The 19,548-nt window shown below is 49.2% G+C and overlaps 1 protein-coding gene across 1 annotated transcript in view; it reads left to right on the top strand.

The window, feature by feature from the left end:
• Positions 1–14,538: 14,538 nt before the first annotated feature.
• Positions 14,539–19,548, top strand: part of ap4e1 (adaptor related protein complex 4 subunit epsilon 1) — a 72,302-nt gene continuing 67,292 nt past the window's right edge. The window contains exon 1 of the mRNA XM_078241352.1: positions 14,539–14,815. Within this exon, the coding sequence (XP_078097478.1) occupies positions 14,684–14,815 (132 nt within the window). The 5' untranslated portion in view covers positions 14,539–14,683. The remainder of the gene's footprint in view (positions 14,816–19,548) is intronic.

Raw genomic sequence — 19,548 nt, 5'->3', positions numbered from 1 at the left:
TTATGGCTCGCGTTGTTTTGACCTAAGAATATAGAGGTGTTTAATAAAGGGGCAGAAATATCCTTATCAAATCTGAGGGAACTCTATTTTACCAAAGAAAATCCTGCATTTTAAATGAGTACTTTCAGCAAAAAATGCATTCAAAGAAAAAAGTAAAGTTTATTTATTAGTCACAAGTAAGGCTCTGCAATGAAGCCACTGTGAAATTCCCCGAGTCGCCACACTCCAGCGCCTGCTTGGGTCAATGCACATAACCAGCATGTCTTTTGGGAGGAAACCAGAGCACCCGGAAGAAACCCACACAGACACGGGGAGAACGTGCAAACTCCACACAGTGACCCAAGCCAGGAATCGATCCCGGGTCCCTGGCGCTGTGAGGCAGCAGTGCTAACCACTGTGCCACAGTGCCACCCCATGGAATGAAAAGATATCAAAAAGAGAATTCTTTTATCAGGGAAAAGGCTTATGAGGCTCCATTCAGACACATAATTGGTCAAGTGGATGGAAAACTGATACTTAATGTTGTGGAAAGTAAGTATTGTGCACATTGTGAAAGCTACACAAGTTCACTACTGAGCAAAAATAAAGTATTAGTGTGTCAGCTGATCATTGCACATATAAGTACATTATGTATTAATGCAGTTTCCAAGACAATAGAATGTTGTAAGGTTTACAGAGATCTATTGAATGCAAAGCAGAGAACATATCATTAACTCTATGGCATTAGTGAGAGTGCACATGGAATGGTCTCTGCATTGTTAATGGTTCAAACATAGGAAACATGTTAGGTTTTAACTCAATGAGCTCCAAAAGCATACCATGAGAAATATTTCTGCTTTAGTTCGAAGTTAGACAACTATGGGTGGCACAATGGCACAATGGTTAGCACTGCTGCCTCATGGTGCCACTGACCTGGGTTTGATTCCGGGCTTGGGTCCCTGTTTGTGCAGAGTCTGCATTTTCTCCTCGTGTTTGTATGGCTTTCCTCCAGATGCTCCTGTTTCCTCCCACAGTCTGAAACACTTGCTGGTTAGATGCATCGGCCATGCTAAATTCTCCCTCAGGTGTAGCCGAAGAGGCACCAGAGTGTGGGGACTAGGGGATTTTCACAGTAACTTCATTGCAGTGTTAATGTAAGCCTACTTGTGACACTAATAAATGAACTTTAAAGGGGACTGAAGAGGAAATGATTGTGAAGGAAACTTGGTGAACAAAATTAGGAGAGATCAATTGGAAAGTCTAATTATGATATAATGAAGACAACACTTCACACTTGGCATTATTAATATAAGGAGTAAAGAATCAGGACTGTGAATTTTATAATCAGCTTTAGCATCTTTCAACTAAGTAGAGAAAAGAAGTTCAAATTCTCAATTTTGTTCACTAATCTCCAATGACTTCCACAAGAAGTAACTATATTTGAAAATGATCAGGTCCAGCTATCACGTGTTCCCAGACTGCACTATTTAATGGCCAGGATCACATATGAGGAGGTTGGCTTAGACAAGATACTAGAAATTCCACCTGCATGAATCATCATCTTTAGTAGAGTGGGCAAGGCCAAGAAGCTAGAAATAATATATGCAGACTGCAGTCAGGCTTTGTTGAAATATTTAACAATCCATAGGCTGACTCTTATCTCAATAGGGAAGTAATGTTAAATAATTAAGGTGCAGAAATTGAAGAATAAATGGTCTGATGACACCAACAATGAACTAAGCAGCACTCTGTGTTAAAGAGCTGAGAACATTGACAAGTGGAAATAATGAAATAAAAGCAAAACAAAAGTAAAAATTGTTATGGCGAGTGAAAGCATGTCCTATTCATAACTTCAAACATGGTCTGTGTTCCTGGGGAAGCTTCAAGAATGATCTTTGTTTTTGAATGGACACTCACAAGGTGGCCAGGATAATTAACATTTGGTCTGCTGACTTTGCAAAATCTACGCAGACTATCTCAAGTTTTTGTGAAGTTCCAGATTGAATAACTATGGCACGGGAATCCCCTGTTGAATGAACATAGTAAGAAGTCTAACAACACCAGGTTAAAGTCCAACAGGTTTACTTGGTAGCAAATGCTACTAGCTTTCGGAGTGCTGCCCTTTCGTCAGGTGGAGTGGGAGATGTGCTCACAAACAGGGCATACAGAGACACAAACTCAATTTACAGACGAATGATTGGAATGCTAATCAAGCTAATCAATGCTAATACAGCTAATCAAGTCTTAAAGGTACAGACAATGGACATACCCAGAGAGCACCTCACTGTGGAATTCACACCTGCCATAATTCCTAATTCACTCCGAAGTCAAATCAGTGGATTTTCCAGACTTCCTGTTCCTAAGTCTGCAATCCAACAAAAGGAGAGCTGTAGAAACCAATTATCCACAAGTGAGTGTGAAAGACAACAATCTAACTCAAATTGCATCGCAAAAGCTTTAATCCATCTGAGTGGACACTGGCTGGTTATCATGTGATTAAAACTGGCTTGAGATAAGGAGTTTTATTATCTCAAGACTCAGAAGGACCTGGGCAGTCCGCAAAGAACACCACAGCAGAGTATTGACTGCAGATGAAGTCAGCAACTTTGTGAAACATTTTTACACTTGGACGTGGTAATACCTTAAAAAAGCCTCTTAGGCTGACTCCCAAATCCGAGCCCAAATACAAAGAAATTGGACCTCCTGATGCGATAACCACAAGTGCCCAAATTTATGACATGCTGATCATTCAGCTCTTTGAGGGAATTCTGCAATAATCTTGATATCTGACTCTGGCTATCTGAACTCATCTAAACTACAATTCAGGAGTGGAAAACACTACTCTATTACAGGCAGTGCAACAAGTGTTATCCTACAATTAGCCTGACATTTGACTATGAACTATGAAAGTTTTTGTTTACAACTTGTAAAAGTACACTATTCTCTTTAACAGTATTTTTCTAAAGCATTTGTGTTTTTGTGTGAGTGCTGAGTGATTGGATAGTGTTCAGGATTTCATGTTGAATATGTGAATAAATAATCATCTTCATTTAAACCCACAAGAGCTTGCTGCTGCTATTTGATTCACATTGGCATGGAGATGGGACTTCGACTGGGAGAAAGGGGCATAGCCTTTCCAAGAACCACCCCGATACTCAAATACAGGTCAATCTGCTGGGATGTAAGAGATAGAGAAAGGCTAGCTGAAGGCAGCCAGTCCCTATTGTTCATCATACAGGAATACAGATAGGAGCCCATGCTCAGATTGAACAGACCAAACTTGTGAGGCTGGAAGATTTGCCTAGCTTGAACTAGAGGGAAAAGACCCCCCCCCCCCCACTCCCCTCCCCCCCACACACACACACACACATTGTGAAAGACATTCTCGGGTTACAAGTTACCAGGCTGGGAAAGGAAAATAACAGATGTAAACCCTCAGTAGTTACAAATCACTTGGGATAATTGAATATCTAATTACGGGACAGAATCAGTGAGTGGCAATTTTGATTGTGCTAAAAACGAAAGTTGTGGTTTGTAACTTAAAGTACTGAAATAGTGTTTGGGTAATATTGCTTGCCCTTGGTTTGTTAGAGTAAAAGTTTTAAAATATGAAATCATGTCATGTTATCCATTCAGCTATTCACTTGGAGTTCAAGTTTCCTTTTAAAGCTTATTGGTCTCTATTGAGTTCATAACTTAATCTATTTTAAAACGTAAAATGCAAGACATACATTTATATAGCACCTTTCATGACCGCAGGATGTCCCATCGTGCTTTATTGCGAATGCTCATTATAACTAATTTTTAAAATGTTGTTTTAATGTGGGAAATGTGGCAGGCAATTTGTACACAGCTTTAATGTTATGATATTTCAAGCGCTCATCCAAATATTTTTTAAAGGGTGTAAGGTTTCCGGCCTCCACTACCTTCCCAAGCAGTACATTCCAGATTCCCACCACCCTCTGAGTGGAAAAGCTTTCCTCTAATCCCCTCTGAATCTTCTGCCCATTACCCTAAAACTATGTCACCTTGTGATTGACCCCTCAACTAAGGGGAACAGCTGCTCCCTACTCACCCTGTCCATACCCCTCACAATCTTATGCATCTCAGGCTTAAAGTTTAAAGCCTCTGTCCATTATTTGACTGAGATGATCTATCACATCACTGAACCATGAATCCATTGACGCTACCCTGTCTTTTCAGCCTGTGTACTTTTCCCTTTCCCTTCACCACTTGTTGAATATTAATTAATAGCCTTGCTCTGTCATTATATTACAGAAGGGCACCAGTTCAAAAGCTGTTGACTGATTTTTGTACAGATGCTGACTGACACGCAGCTGTTCTATATTTTTGTTGCAGGTTTCCATCACTACAGCACAGGAAGAGGCTATTCAGCCCATTGTGTTTGAGTCAGTTCTCTGCAACAACAATTCACCTGGTGCCATTCCCTCGTGCTTTCTCCTGAAAATGTTTCCTCTTCAGATATTAACATACACTTGGCCCCTCGGGCCTGCTCTGCCATTCAACAAGATCAGAGTTGATCTAATTTAACTTCAACCCCATGTGTCTACCCCAATAACATTTCACCCCCTTGTGAATCAAGTATCTCTCTAGCTCTGCCTTAAAAATATTCAAAGACGCTGCTTCCACTGCCTTTTGATGTGGAGATGCTAGCATTGGACTGGGGTGGGCACAGTAAGAAGTCTCACAACACCAGCTTAAAGTCCAACAGGTTTATTTGGTGTCACAAGCTTTCAGAACGCTGTTCCTTCATCAGGTGAGTGATGAAGGAGCAGCGCTCTGAACTCACCTGATGAAGGAGCAGCGCTCCGAAAGCGCGTGATACCAAATAAGCCTGTTGGACTTTAAGCTGGTGTTGTGAGACTTCTTACGATGCCTTTTGAAGAAGAGAGTTCCAGAAGCTCAGCATCCCCTGAAAGAAAACATTTCTCCAAATCTCTGCCTTAAATGAGCGACCACTTATTTTTAGACAACGACTGAACAATGAGTGATCCAAATCTCTTTTGAAAACCATGATTGAATCTGCCTCGACCATACACCCAGGCAGGGTATTCCATGTTCCAGCCATTTGCTGTTTAAAAAAAAATCTCATGTTGTCTTTATGTCTTTTGCCAATTACCTTCATAGGATCATAGAATCTCTATAGTATAGAAGGAGGCTATTCTGCCCATTGAGCTTGCACTGACAACAATCCCACCCATGCCCTATCCCTGCAACCCCATGTTTTTACCCTGACACTAAGGGGCAATTTAGCATGGCCAATCAACTTAACCCGCACATCTTTGGAGTGTGGTAGGAAACTGGAGCATCCGGATGAAGCCACAAAGACACGGGAAGAACATACAAACTCTACACAGACAGCCACTCGAGGCTGGAATTGAACCCGGGTCCCTGGTGCTGTGAGGCAGCGGTGTGAACCACTGTGCCACCGTGGCGCACTTTAAATTGGTGTTGTCTGGTTCTTGATGCTTCTACTAATGGGGCAATCTCTCCCTATCTTCTCTGTGTACACCCCTCATGATTTAGCTTTTGTTTTATTTAGTTGGTGTTGTTGGGTGGAATGGTGGCACAGTGGTTAGCAGTGCTGCCTCAAAGCATCAGGGACCCGGGATAGATTCGTGCAAAGTTTGCACATTCTCCCCGTGTCTGCGTGGGTTTCCTCCGGGTGCTCCGGTTTCCTCCCACAGTCCAAACGACATGCTGGTTGGATGCATTGAACAAAGAACAGTACAGCACAGGAACAGAACCTTTGTCCCACCAAGTCTTTACCGACATAGATGCCTCTCTAATCTAATATTTTCCTTGCCTCTACATGGTCCGTATCCCTCTATTCCCTGCCTATTCATGTATCTATCCAAATGCCTCTTGAACGTTGTCATAGTATCTGCTTCCACCACCTCCTTCGGCAGCGCGTTCCAGGCATTCACCACCCTCTGTGTGGAAAAACTTGCCCCTTACATCATTTTTAAACTTTTCCCCTCTCACTTTCAACCTCTGCCCGAGTAATTGACCCTTCGACCCTGGGAAAAAGACTCTGACTACCCACTCTATCCAAGCCTGTCATAATCTTGTAAACCTCTATCAGGTCCCCCCTCAACCTCCGACGCTCCAATGAAAACAATCCAAGTTTGTTCTACCTTTCTCATAGTCCATATTCTCCAAAACAGGCAACATCCTGGTAAATCTCTTCTGCACCCTTTCCAATGCATCAACATCCTTCCGGTAGTGTGGCAACCAGAATTGTACACAATATTCCAAATGTGGCCAAACCAAAGTCTTATACAGCTGCAACATGATTTTCCAATTCCTATACTCAACAACCCAACTGATGAAGGCCAGCATGCCATACGCCTTCTTGACCACTTTGTCCACCTGAGTTGCCACCTTCAGGGAACTGTGGATCTGCATGCCTAAATCCTTCTGGATACTAATATTTCTAAGGACTTTATCATTTACTGTATACTATCCTCTTGCAGTAGACTTTCCAAATCACATCACCTTACATTTGTCCAGATTAAATTCCATCTGCCATCTTTTGGCTCAGGTCTCCAGCTGATTTATATCCTGCTGTATTCTTTGACAATCTTCTTCATTATCCGCTACTCCCCCAATTTTTGGTATCAACTTCAAATTTACGAATCAGACCACCTACATTTTCCTCCAAATCATTTATATATATTATAAAGAAGAGGCCCCAGCACTGATCCTAGTGGAACACCGCTTGTCACAGACCTCCAGTTAGAAAAGTATTTTTCCACTGCTACTCTCTGCTTTCTATGCCCAAGTCAGTTTTGTATTCATCTTATCAGCTCACCTCAGATCCCATATGACTTTACCTTCTGTATCAGCCTGCCATGAGGAACCTCATCGAAGGTTTTACTAAAGTCCATGTATACAACATCCACTGCCCTGCCATGGTCAATTTTTCTTGTCACTTCCTCAAAGAACTCAATCAAGTTTGTGAGACACGACCTCCCCTTCACAAAACCATGCTGTCTATCGCTAATAAGCCTATTCTCTTCCAGATGTGAGTACATCCTGTCCCAAAGAATCTTCTCCAATAATTTCCCCATCACTGATCTAAGGCTCACAGGCCTGTAATTTCCCGGATTGTCTCTTCTGCCCTTCTTAAACAGAGGAACAATGTTAGCTACTCTCCAATCCTCTGGTACCACGCCTATGGCTAAAGAGGCCAAGGCCTCAGCAATTTCTTCCCTCGCCTCTCTCAGTATTCTGGGATAGACCCTATTCGGCCCTCTTCCCTTTTTGTCGCAACATGTCCTAGAATGGCAACATCCTCCTTTCTACGCTCACCATCCACCAGATCCTTCTCCTTTATGAATACTGATACAAAGTGCTCTTTAAGGACCTCACCCACTTCATCTGGCTCCACACACAAATTCCCTCCACTCTTCTTGAGTGGACCTACCCTTTCCTTAGCTACCCTTTTCCCCCTTATACATGCATAAAAAGCCTTGGGATTCTCCTTAATCCTGCCTGCCAGGGGCATTGACAGCCCCTTTTTGCCCTCCTAAGTCCCTGTTTAAGCTCTTTCCTGCTATCTTTGTATTCTTCAAAAGCCTTATCCGTTTTCAATTTTCTGAAATTTATGTATGCCTCCTTCTTCTTTTTCACTAAGCTCACAATCTCTCTTGTCATCCAGGGTTCCTGAATCTTGCCATTTTTATCCTTCATTTTTACAGGGACATACGGGGAGGCGATGGCCTAGTGGTATTATCGCTAGACTATTAATCCAGAAACTCAGCTAATGTTCTGGTGACCAGGATTCAAATCCCGCCACGGCAGATGGTGGAATTTGAATTCAATAAAAAATTAGATCCAGATAAAAAATATCTGGAATTAAAAATCTACTGATGACCATGAAACCATTGTCGATTGTCGGAAAACCCCATCTGGTTCACTAATGTCCTTTAGGGAATGAAATCTGCCGTCCTTACCTGGTCTGGCCGACATGTGACTCCAGTGCCACAGCAATATGGTTGACTCTCAGCTGCACTCCAGGGGCAACTAGGGATGGGCAATAAATGCTGACTAGCCAGCAACGCCCATGTCCCACGAAGTGGAGATGCTGGCGTCGGACTGGGGTGGGTACAGTAAAAAGTCTCACAACACCAGGTTAAATTCCAACAAGTTTATTTGGAATCACTCACTCACCTGAGGAAGGAGGGGCGCTCCGAAAGCACGTGATTCCAAATAGACCTGTTGGACTTTAACCTGGTGTTGTGAGACTTCTTACTGTGTCCCGCGAATGAATATAAAAAAATACTTGTGCTGAATTGTTAACGATGCTAAATTCTCCCTCAATATCCCCGAACAGGTGCCGGAGTGTGGCGACTAGGGGATTTTCACAGTAATTTCATTGCAGTGTTAATGTAAGCCTGCTTGTGACACTAACAAGTAAAGGTTCTCACTCTGTGCTGCTTGCTGTGGGAGCACAGTAAGAAGTCTCACACCAGGTTAAAATCCAACAGGTTTACTTGGCAGCACCAACTTGTGTGGCTTTTGCTACCAAATAAACCTGTTGGACTTTAACCTGGTGTTGTTAAACTTCTTACTGTGAGCACCAACTAGTTCTGTCTGGAGACAATACACATCTCTTTAACCTGTGTTTAATGCTCCCTCCACCCACATTGTCTGTACCTTTAAGACCTGGCTGGCTTTAGGGATTCGCATTCTAATCAGTATTCTGTAACTTGATGTTGTGTCGCTGTGCACTGTTTGAGAGCACATTTCCACTCCATCTGACGGAGGAGCAGCGCTCCGAAAGCTTATGGTATTTGCTACCAAATAAACCTGTTGGACTTTAACCTGGTGTTGTGAGACTTCTTACTGTGTTCACCCCAGTCCAACGCCGGCATCTCCACATCATATCTCATAGAAGACAGAGGGTGGTGGTGGATGGAAAATTTTCAGACTGGAGACCAGTTACCAGCGGTGTACCACAAGGATCGGTGCTGGGTCCTCTGCTATTTGTGATTTTTATAAATGACTTGGAGGAGGGGGCTGAAGGGTGGATCAGTAAATTCGCAGATGACACCAAGATTGGTGGAGTAGTGGATGAGGTGGAGGGCAGTTGTAGGCTGCAAAGAGACATTGATAGGATGCAGAGCTGGGCCGAAAAATGGCAGATGGAGTTTAACCCTGATAAGTGCGAGGTGATTCATTTTGGTAGGACAAATTTGAATGCGGACTACAGGGTCAAAGGTATGTGGAGGAACAGAGAGATCTTGAGGTTCATATCCACAGATCTCTGAAGGTTGCCACTCAAGTGGATAGAGCCGTGAAGAAGGCCTATAGTGTGTTGAACAAAAGAACAAAACAGCACAGGAACAGGCCCTTCGGCCCTCCAAGCCCGTGCCGCTCCCTGGTCCAAACTAGACCATTCTTTTGTATCCCTGCATTCCCACTCCGTTCATGTTACTATCTAGATAAGTCTTAAACGTTCCCAGTGTGTCCGCCTCCACCACCTTGCCTGGCAGCGCATTCCAGGCCCCCAGCACCCTCTGTGTAAAATATGTCCTTCTGATATCTGTGTTAAACCTCCCCTCCTTCACCTTGAACCTATGACCCCTCGTCAACATCACCGCCGACCTGTGGAAAAGCTTCCCACCGTTCACCCTATCTGTGCCTTTCATAATTTTATACACCTCTATTAAGTCTCCCCTCATCCTCCGTCTTTCCAGGGAGAACAACCCCAGTTTATCCAATCTCTCCTCATAACTAAGCCCCTCCATACCAGGCAACATCCTGGTAAACCTCCTCTGTACTCTCTCCAAAGCCTCCACGTCCTTCTGGTAGTGTGGCGACCAGAACTGGACGCAATATTCCAAATGCGGCCGAACCACCGTTCTATACATCTGCAACATCAGACCCCAACTTTTATACTCGATGCCCGGTCCTATAAAGGGAAGCATGCCATATGCCTTCTTCACCAGCTTCTCCCCCAGTGGACGTCACCTTGAAGGATCTGTGGACTTGCACACCCAGAGATTCAGTCAGTAACACAGGGTGCTGGGGGAGAGGGGATACTGAGTCACAGTGTGAGGGAGCTGGATTAACATCAGTACAGATACAGTCAGTAACACAGGGTGCTGGGGAAGAGGGTTACTGAGTGACAGTGTGAGGGAGCTGGATTAACATCAGTACAGATACAGTCAGTAACACAGGGTGCTGGGGGAGAGGGGTTACTGAGTGACAGTGTGAGGGAGCTGGACTAACATCAGTAGAGATACATTCAGTAACACAGGGTGCTGGGGGAGAGGGGTTACTGAGCGACAGAGTGAGGGAGCTGCATTATCAGTAGAGATACAGTCAGTAACACAGGGTGCTGGGGGAGAGGGGTTTCTGAATGACAGTGTGAGGGAGCTGGATTAACATCAGTACAGATACAGTCAGTAACACAGGGTGCTGGGGGAGAGGGGTTACTGAGTGACAGTGTGAGGGAGCTGGACTAACATCAGTAGAGATACATTCAGTAACACAGGGTGCTGGGGGAGAGGGGTTACTGAGCGACAGAGTGAGGGAGCTGCATTATCAGTAGAGATACAGTCAGTAACACAGGGTGCTGGGGGAGAGGGGTTTCTGAATGACAGTGTGAGGGAGCTGGATTAACATCAGTACAGATACAGTCAGTAACACAGGGTGCTGGGGGAGAGGGGTTTCCGAATGACAGTGTGAGGGAGCTGGATTAACATCTGTACAGATACAGTCAGTAACACAGGGTGCTGGGGGGAGAGAGGGGTTACTCAGTGACAGTGCGAGGGAGCAGTATTAACATCAGTAGAGATACAGGCAGTAAAACAGTGTGCTGGGGGAGAGGGGTTACTGAGTGACAGTGTGAGGGAGCTGGATTAACATCAGTACAGATAGTCAGGAACACAGGGTGCTGGGGGGAGAGGGGTTACTGAGTGACAGTGTGTGGGAGCTGGATTAATATCAGTAGAGCTACTGTCAGTGACACAGGGTGCTGGGGGAGAGGGGTTACTGAGTGACAGTGTGAGGGAGCTTGATTAACAACTGTGGAGATACAGTCAGTAACACAGGTTGCTGGGGGAGAGGGGTTACTCAGTGACAGTGTGAGGGAGCTGGATTAACATCAGTACAGATACAGTCAGTAACACAGGGTGCTGGGGGAGAGGGGTTACTGAGTGACAGTGTGAGGGAGCAGGATTAATATCTGTGGAGATACAGTCAGTAACACAGGGTGCTGGGGGGAGAGGGGTTACTGAGTGACAGTGTGAGGGAGCTGGATTAACTTCAGTACAGATACAGTCAGTAACACAGGGTGCTGGGGGGGAGAGGGATACAGAGTGACAGTGTGAGGGAACTGGATTAACATCAGTAGAGCAATTGTCAGTAACACAGGGTGTTGGGGGAGAGGGGTTACTGAGTGACAGTGTGAGGGAGCTGGATTAACATCAGTACAGAAACAGTCAGTAACACAGGGTGCTGGGGGAGAGGGGTTACTGAGTGACAGTCTGAGGGAGCTGGATTAACATCAGTCGAGATACAGTCAGTAACACAGGGTGCTGGGAGGAGAGGGGTTACTGAGTGACAGTGTGAGGGAGCTGGATTAATATCTGTACAGATACAGTCAGTAACACAGGGTGCTGGGGGGAGAGGGGTTACTGAGTGACAGTGTGAGGGAGCTTGACTAACATCAGTAGAGATACAGTCAGTAACACAGGGTGCTGGGGGAGAGGGGTTACTGAGTGACAGTGTGAGGGAGCTGGATTAACAACTGTGGAGATACAGTCAGTAACACAGGGTGCTGGGGGGAGCGGGGATACTGAGTGATAATTTGAGGGAGTTGGATTATCAGGAGAGATACAGTCAGGAACACAGGGTGCTGGGGGTAGAGGGGTTACTGAGTGACAGTGTGAGGGAGCTGGATTAACATCAGTACAGATACAGTCAGTAACACAGGGTGCTGGGGGAGAGGGGTTACTGAGTGACAGTGTGAGGGAGCTGCATTAACATCAGTACAGACACAGTCAGTAACACAGGGTGCTGGGGGAGAGGGGTACGGAGTGACAGTGTGTGGGACCTGGATGAACATCAGTACAGATACAGTCAGTAACACAGGGTGCTGGGGGAGAGGGGTTACTGAGTGACAGTGTGAGGGAGCTGGATTAACATCAGTACAGATACCTTGTTAGCGTTTATTAACAGGGGGTTTGAGTTTAAGAGCCGTGGGGTTATGCTGCAACTGTACAGGACCTTGGTGAGACCACATTTGGAATATTGTGTGCAGTTCTGGTCACCTCACTATAAGAAGGATGTGGAAGCACTGGAAAGAGTGCAAAGGAGATTTACCAGGATGCTGCTTGGTTTGGAGGGTAGGTCTTATGAGGAAAGGTTGAGGGAGCTAGGGCTTTTTTCTTTAGAGCGGAGGAGGTTGAGAGGCGACTTAATAGAGGTTTATCAGATGATGAGGGGGCTAGATAGAGTGGACGTTCAGAGACTATTTTCTCGGGTGGATGTAGCTGTTACTAGGGGGCATAACTATAAGGTTTGTGGTGGAAGACTTAGGAGGGATGTACGAGGTAGTTTCTTTACTCAGAGAGTGGTTGGGGTGTGGAATGGACTGCCTGCTGTGATCGTGGAGTCGGACACTTTAGGAATTTTCAAACGGTTATTGGATAGACACATGGAGCACATAGAATGATAGGGAGTGGGATAGCTTGATCTTGGTTTCGGAAAAGTTTCGGCACAACATCGTGGGCCGAAGGGCCTAGTAATGGAAAATTTTAACTTAAGGAATAAAGCAGACCACAGGTCAGGATGGCCAAGCTTGGGCTAGTTCAATAAGGAGGAACTAAAATGATTAAAACTCAAGGTTGAGCAGCTGCACAAGGGGGCGGTTGAGAAACAGCAGAAGCGAACAGAATGATTAGAACTGGCTGAATGAGGAAGATAAGGAAAATACAGCAAAGGAAGAAAAACAACTCCCTAATACGGAATGAAAAAGTACTGCTATTGTATTAGCTCATTACTGCCTGTGTGTCTGTGTAGCCAGGCGAGCAAAAAAGGTATAAAGACTGTCGTTTGCTGTACTCGGGCGGCCTTCCCCCCGACTCTCTCAAGTGGAAGGAGGAACGCGTCCAAGGCTTTCGTGAGGTCAACAAAGATTGTGTAGAGCTCGCGATTCTGCTCCTGACCCTTCTCCTGAAGTTGCCGCGCGGCAAAAATCATGTCAATAGTCCCACGACCTTTGCGGAAGCCACACTGTGACTCTGGAAGCAGGCCCAGCTCCAGATGAGTGACCAGACGATTTAGCCAGGACTCTTGTGAGGGTTTTTCCTGCGATGGAGAGCAGCGAGATTCCTCGATGGTTGTCGCATACTTGCTGATTGCCCTTCCTCTTGTAGAGGTGTACGATGGAGGCATCTTTAAGTTCCTGAGGAATGGATCCTTGCTTCCAAAAGGACTGGAACAACTCGGTGAGTTTCTCGATAAGTACAGGACCAGCAGCTTTGTAGATCTCTGCGAGTATGGCGAGTGCCCCCGGGGCTTTGCCACTAGATAGCTGGCTAACAGCTTTCATGACTTCGTCTACTACCGGTGGGTCATCCATGGCGCTGTTGATATCGAATCCTGTCTTTCGCCTCACCGTTAATAGATGACGGTCGGTTGAGGACGGCTTCAAAGTGGTCAGCCCATCTCTGCAGGATCTGAGCCCTCTCTGTAATGAGAGTTGTACCATCTGTACTCAGGAGGGGAGAACTCCCAAGAGATTGAGGTCCGTAGAGAGTGTTGAGGGCTTCATAGAACCGTTTCACATCGTTTATGTCAGCGTATCCCTGTATTTCATTTGCCTTGGCGCTCAGTCAGGCATCCTGCATTTTACACAGTTTATTCTGGACTGTCCTGCGAGCACTGGTAAAGGCGTTTTTCTTGGCAGCTGATGATGGGTCATTCTGACAGGCACGATGAAGACGATGCTTTTCAACAAGTAGACCCTGTATCTCCTCATCGTTCCCATCAAACCAGTCATGCTGCTTGCGGGTAGAGGGCCCGAGCATCTTCAGTGCAGATGAATGGACAGCATCCCTGAAGCATTCCCAGTCATCCTCAGCGCTGCCTGCAAGGTGTAGGTCAGCAAGCTTGGTTTCTATGTCTTCATGATGTGGAGATGCCGGCGTTGGACTGGGGTGAACACAGTAAGAAGTCTCACAACACCAGGTTAAAGTCCAACAGGTTTATTTGGTAGCAAATACCATAAGCTTTCGGAGCACTGCTCCTTCGTCAGATGGAGTGGAAATGTGCTCTCAAACAGTGCAAACAGACACAAAATCAAGTTACAGAATACTGATTAGAATGCGAATCCCTAAAGCCAGCCAGGTCTTAAAGGTACAGACAATGTGGGTGGAGGGAGCATTAGACACAGGTTAAAAAGATGTGTATTGTCTCCAGACAGGACCAACTTGCACAGGGCTGCCTCACTGCTCCCCCTGGTGGCCGGGCCTGGGTATGACACTGTCCCCGCTCCGGGTTTTGATAAAGTTTCCCGATTCAAACAGGAGGCGGTTGTGAGGAAGGCGGGCCTGAGCTGCCAGACACCGGGCCTGGCGGAGGCGCCGCTCCCTCGTTGCCAGACACCGGGCCTGGCGGAGGCGCCGCTCCCTCGCTGCCTGACACCGGGCCTGGCGGAGGCGCCACCATGAGCGACGTGATGGAGAAGACGCTGTCGGCGCTGCCGAGCCTCTTGTCCCTGGATCCCGGCGCCAAACTTTCCGCCGCCTCCAAACTCGGGGCTTTGATCCGGGGCGTCACCGAGCTGGCGTCAAAACAGGTGGGGGAGCGGCCGGAGCAGAACCCCCCCCCCCCCCCAAACTAACACCCCCCCAAACTAACACCCCCCCCCCGACTAAACCCCCCCCCGACTAAACCCCCCCCCGACTAAACCCCCCCCCCGACTAAACCCCCCCCCCCGACTAAACCCCCCCCCCCCCCCCCCCCGACTAAACCCCCCCCCCCGACTAAACCCCCCCCCCCGACTAAACCCCCCCCCGACTAAACCCCCCCCGACTAAACCCCCCCCCCGACTAAACCCCCCCCGACTAAACCCCCCCCGACTAAACCCCCCCCCCGACTAAACCCCCCCCCCGACTAAACCCCCCCCGACTAAACCCCCCCGACTAAACCCCCCCCCGACTAAACCCCCCCCCCCCCGACTAAACCCCCCCCCCCGACTAAACCCCCCCCCGACTAAACCCCCCCCCGACTAAACCCCCCCCCCGACTAAACCCCCCCCCGACTAAACCCCCCCCCGACTAAACCCCCCCCGACTAAACCCCCCCCCGACTAAACCCCCCCCCCGACTAAACCCCCCCCCGACTAAACCCCCCCCGACTAAACCCCCCCCCGACTAAACCCCCCCCGACTAAACCCCCCCCCGACTAAACCCCCCCCCGACTAAACCCCCCCCCGACTAAACCCCCCCCCGACTAAACCCCCCCCCGACTAAACCCCCCCCCGACTAAACCCCCCCCCGACTAAACCCCCCCCCGACTAAACCCCCCCCCGACTAAACCCCCCCCCGACTAAACCCCCCCCCGACTAAACCCCCCCCCGACTAAACCCCCCCCCGACTAAACCCCCCCCCGACTAAACCCCCCCCGACTAAACCCCCCCCCGACTAAACCCCCCCCCGACTAAACCCCCCCCCGACTAAACCCCCCCCCGACTCAACCCCCCCCGACTAAACCCCCCCCCGACTAAACCCCCCCCCGACTAAACCCCCCCCCGACTAAACCCCCCCCCGACTAAACCCCCCCCCGACTAAACCCCCCCCGACTAAACCCCCCCCCGACTAAACCCCCCCCCGACTAAACCCCCCCCCGACTAAACCCCCCCCCGACTAAACCCCCCCCCGACTAAACCCCCCCCCGACTAAACCCCCCCCCGACTAAACCCCCCCCCGACTAAACCCCCCCCCGACTAAACCCCCCCCCGACTAAACCCCCCCCCGACTAAACCCCCCCCCGACTAAACCCCCCCCCGACTAAACCCCCCCCCGACTAAACCCCCCCCCGACTAAACCCCCCCCCGACTAAACCCCCCCCCGACTAAACCCCCCCCCGACTAAACCCCCCTAACCCCCCCGACTAAACCCCCCCCGACTAAACCCCCCCCCGACTAAACCCCCCCCCGACTAAACCCCCCCCCGACTAAACCCCCCCCCGACTAAACCCCCCCCCGACTAAACCCCCCCCCCGACTAAACCCCCCCCCCGACTAAACCCCCCCCGACTAAACCCCCCCCGACTAAACCCCCCCCGACTAAACCCCCCCCCCGACTAAACCCCCCCCCCCGACTAAACCCCCCCCCGACTAAACCCCCCCCCCCGACTAAACCCCCCCCCCCGACTAAACCCCCCCCCCGACTAAACCCCCCCCCCGACTAAACCCCCCCCCCGACTAAACCCCCCCCCCGACTAAACCCCCCCCCCGACTAAACCCCCCCCCCGACTAAACCCCCCCCCCCGACTAAACCCCCCCCCCCGACTAAACCCCCCCCCCCGACTAAACCCCCCCCCCGACTAAACCCCCCCCCGACTAAACCCCCCCCCCCGACTAAACCCCCCCCCCCGACTAAACCCCCCCCCCCGACTAAACCCCCCCCCCGACTAAACCCCCCCCCCCGACTAAACCCCCCCCCCCCGACTAAACCCCCCCCCGACTAAACCCCCCCCCGACTAAACCCCCCCCCGACTAAACCCCCCCCCGACTAAACCCCCCCCCGACTAAACCCCCCCCCGACTAAACCCCCCCCCGACTAAACCCCCCCCCGACTAAACCCCCCCCCGACTAAACCCCCCCCCGACTAAACCCCCCCCCGACTAAACCCCCCCCCCGACTAAACCCCCCCCCGACTAAACCCCCCCCCGACTAAACCCCCCCCCGACTAAACCCCCCCCCGACTAAACCCCCCCCCGACTAAACCCCCCCCGACTAAACCCCCCCCCGACTAAACCCCCCCCCGACTAAACCCCCCCCCCGACTAAACCCCCCCCCGACTAAACCCCCCCCCGACTAAACCCCCCCCCGACTAAACCCCCCCCGCCCCCCCGACTAAACCCCCCCCAACTAAACCCCCGCCCCCCCAAACTACACGCCCGCCCCCCCAAACTAAACGCCCACCATCCACCCGCCACCTCCCCACCTCCCACGCCAAACTAAACCCTCTCTCTCACCTCTCCCCAACCAACCTAACCTACACCCCCTCCCCGACCTGAACCCCTTTCCCAACTCCCCCAAATCACCTAACACTCTGTCCCCCACCCCACCATCCAAACCCCCATCACCCTAACCAAACCCCTCCCATAACCCAACCTGAACCTCCTCCTCAACCAACTCCAACCTGAACCCCTTTCCCCAATCCCTCAAATCACATCTCCCCATCCCCACCATCCAAACCCCCATCACCCTAACTCCTCTCCCCAACTCCCCCTACCCCCCCAATTCACTCTTCCTCTCCTCCTGACTAGTGATATGATGATCGCAGTTTTTTTTGTGTTGTTTGTTGAGGGATGCACCTTGCATCAGGATGCGTTCCCTGTTCTAGTTTGAATACTGGCTGTGGGATATTTTACATCCACTTGAAATGGGCAGATGGGGACTCTGTTTGGGTGGCATGGTGGCACTGTGGTTAGCACAGCTGCCTCACAGTGCCAGGGACCTGGGTTCAATTCCAGCCTCGGGTCGCTGTCTATGTGGAATTTGCACATTCTCCCTGTGTCTGTGTGGGTTTCCTCCGGGTGCTCCAGTTTCTTCCCACAATCCAAAGATGTGTGGGTTAGGTTGATTGGCCATACTAAATTGGCCCTTAGTGTCAGTGGGATTAGCAGGATAAATGATGGTTATGGGATTCGGGCCTGGATGGGATTGTGGTCAGTATGGACTCGCTGGGCCGAATGGCCTCCTTCTCTACTGTAGGGATTCTATGATTAATGCCTCACCTCTGACAGTGCAGCATTCCCTCAGTGCCTTCTGCCTCAGAAGTGATTTATTATTATTTGATTTATTATTGTCACATATTAGTATACAGTGAAAAGTATTGTTTCTTGCGCACATACCATTCATAGAGAAGGAAATGAGAGAGTGCAGAATGTAGTGTTACAGTCATAGTTGGGGTGTAAAGAAAGATCAACTTAGTGCAAGGTAAGTCCATTCAAAAGTCTGATGGCAGCAGGGTCAGTTGGTACGTGACCTCAGACTTTTGTATCTTTTTCTCGACGGAAGAAGGTAAAAGAGAGAACGTCCAGGATGCGTGGGGTGTCTGATTATGCTGGCACTGAGTGCTGCCAGTGAGGCATGGCTAACACTTGAGGGAAATGCAATTGGGAGAACTTGCTGCTTTTCCAGTATTGCATAGGATTTTTAACATTCACTACAAACCTTGGTAAGTATTGCAAGGACAGGAAGAAGTCTCACAACACCAGGTTAAGTCCAACAGGTTTATTTGATAGCAAAAGCCGTTAGCTTTCGAAGCGCTGCTCCTTCATCAGGTGAGTGGGAGTTCTGTTCACAAACAGGGCATATAAAGACACAAACTCAATTTGCAAAATAATGGTTGGAATGCGAGTTTTTACAGGTAATCAAGTCTTAAAGATACAGACAATGTGAGTGGCGAGAGGGTTAAGCACAGGTTAAAGAGAGGTGTATTGTCTCCAGCCAGGACAGTTAGTGAAATTTTGCAAGCTCAGGCAAGTCGTGGGGGTTATAGAGAGTGTGACATGAACCCAAGATCCCGGTTGAGGCCGTTCTCATGTGTGCGGAACTTGGCTATCAGTTTCTGCTCAGCGACTCTGCGTTGTGTGTCATGAAGGCCGCCTTGGAGAACGCTTACCCGAAGATCAGAGGCTGAATGCCCGTGACTGCTGAAGTGCTCCCCAACAGGAAGAGAACACTATTGCCTGGTGATTGTCGAGCGATGTTCATTCGTCCGTTGTTGTAGCGTCTGCATGGTCTCCCCAATGTACCATGCCTCGGGACATCCTTTCCTGCAGCGTATCAGGTAGACAACGTTGGCCGAGTTGCAAGAGTATGTACTGTGTACCTGGTAGATGGTGTTCTCACGTGAGCTGATGGCATCCGTGTCGATGATCTGGCACATCTTGCAGAGGTTGCTGTGGCAGGGTTGTGTGGTGTCGTGGTCACTGTTCTGAAGGCGGGTAAGTTTGCTGCGGACAATGGTCTGTTTGAGGTTGTGCAGTTGTTTGAAGCCAAGAAGTGGGGGTGTGGGGATGGCCTTGGCGAGATGTTCGTCTTCATCAATGACGTGTTGAAGGCTCCGGAGAAGATGTCGTAGCTTCTCCGCTCCGGGGAAGTACTGGACGACGAAGGGTACTCTGTCCGCCGTGTCCCATGTTTATCTTCCTGAGGAGGTCGGTGCGGTTTTTCGCTGTGGCGCATCAGAACTGTCGATCGCCATATCCTGTTCTTATGAGGGCATCTTTCAGCATCTGGAGTTGTCTGTTGCGATCCTCCTCATCTGAGCAGATCTTGTCTATATGGAGGGCTT

Source organism: Mustelus asterias, chromosome 24, assembly GCF_964213995.1.
Source record: "Mustelus asterias chromosome 24, sMusAst1.hap1.1, whole genome shotgun sequence".
Lineage (NCBI taxonomy): Eukaryota > Metazoa > Chordata > Chondrichthyes > Carcharhiniformes > Triakidae > Mustelus > Mustelus asterias.
This window is presented reverse-complemented; position numbering and strand designations above follow the sequence as displayed.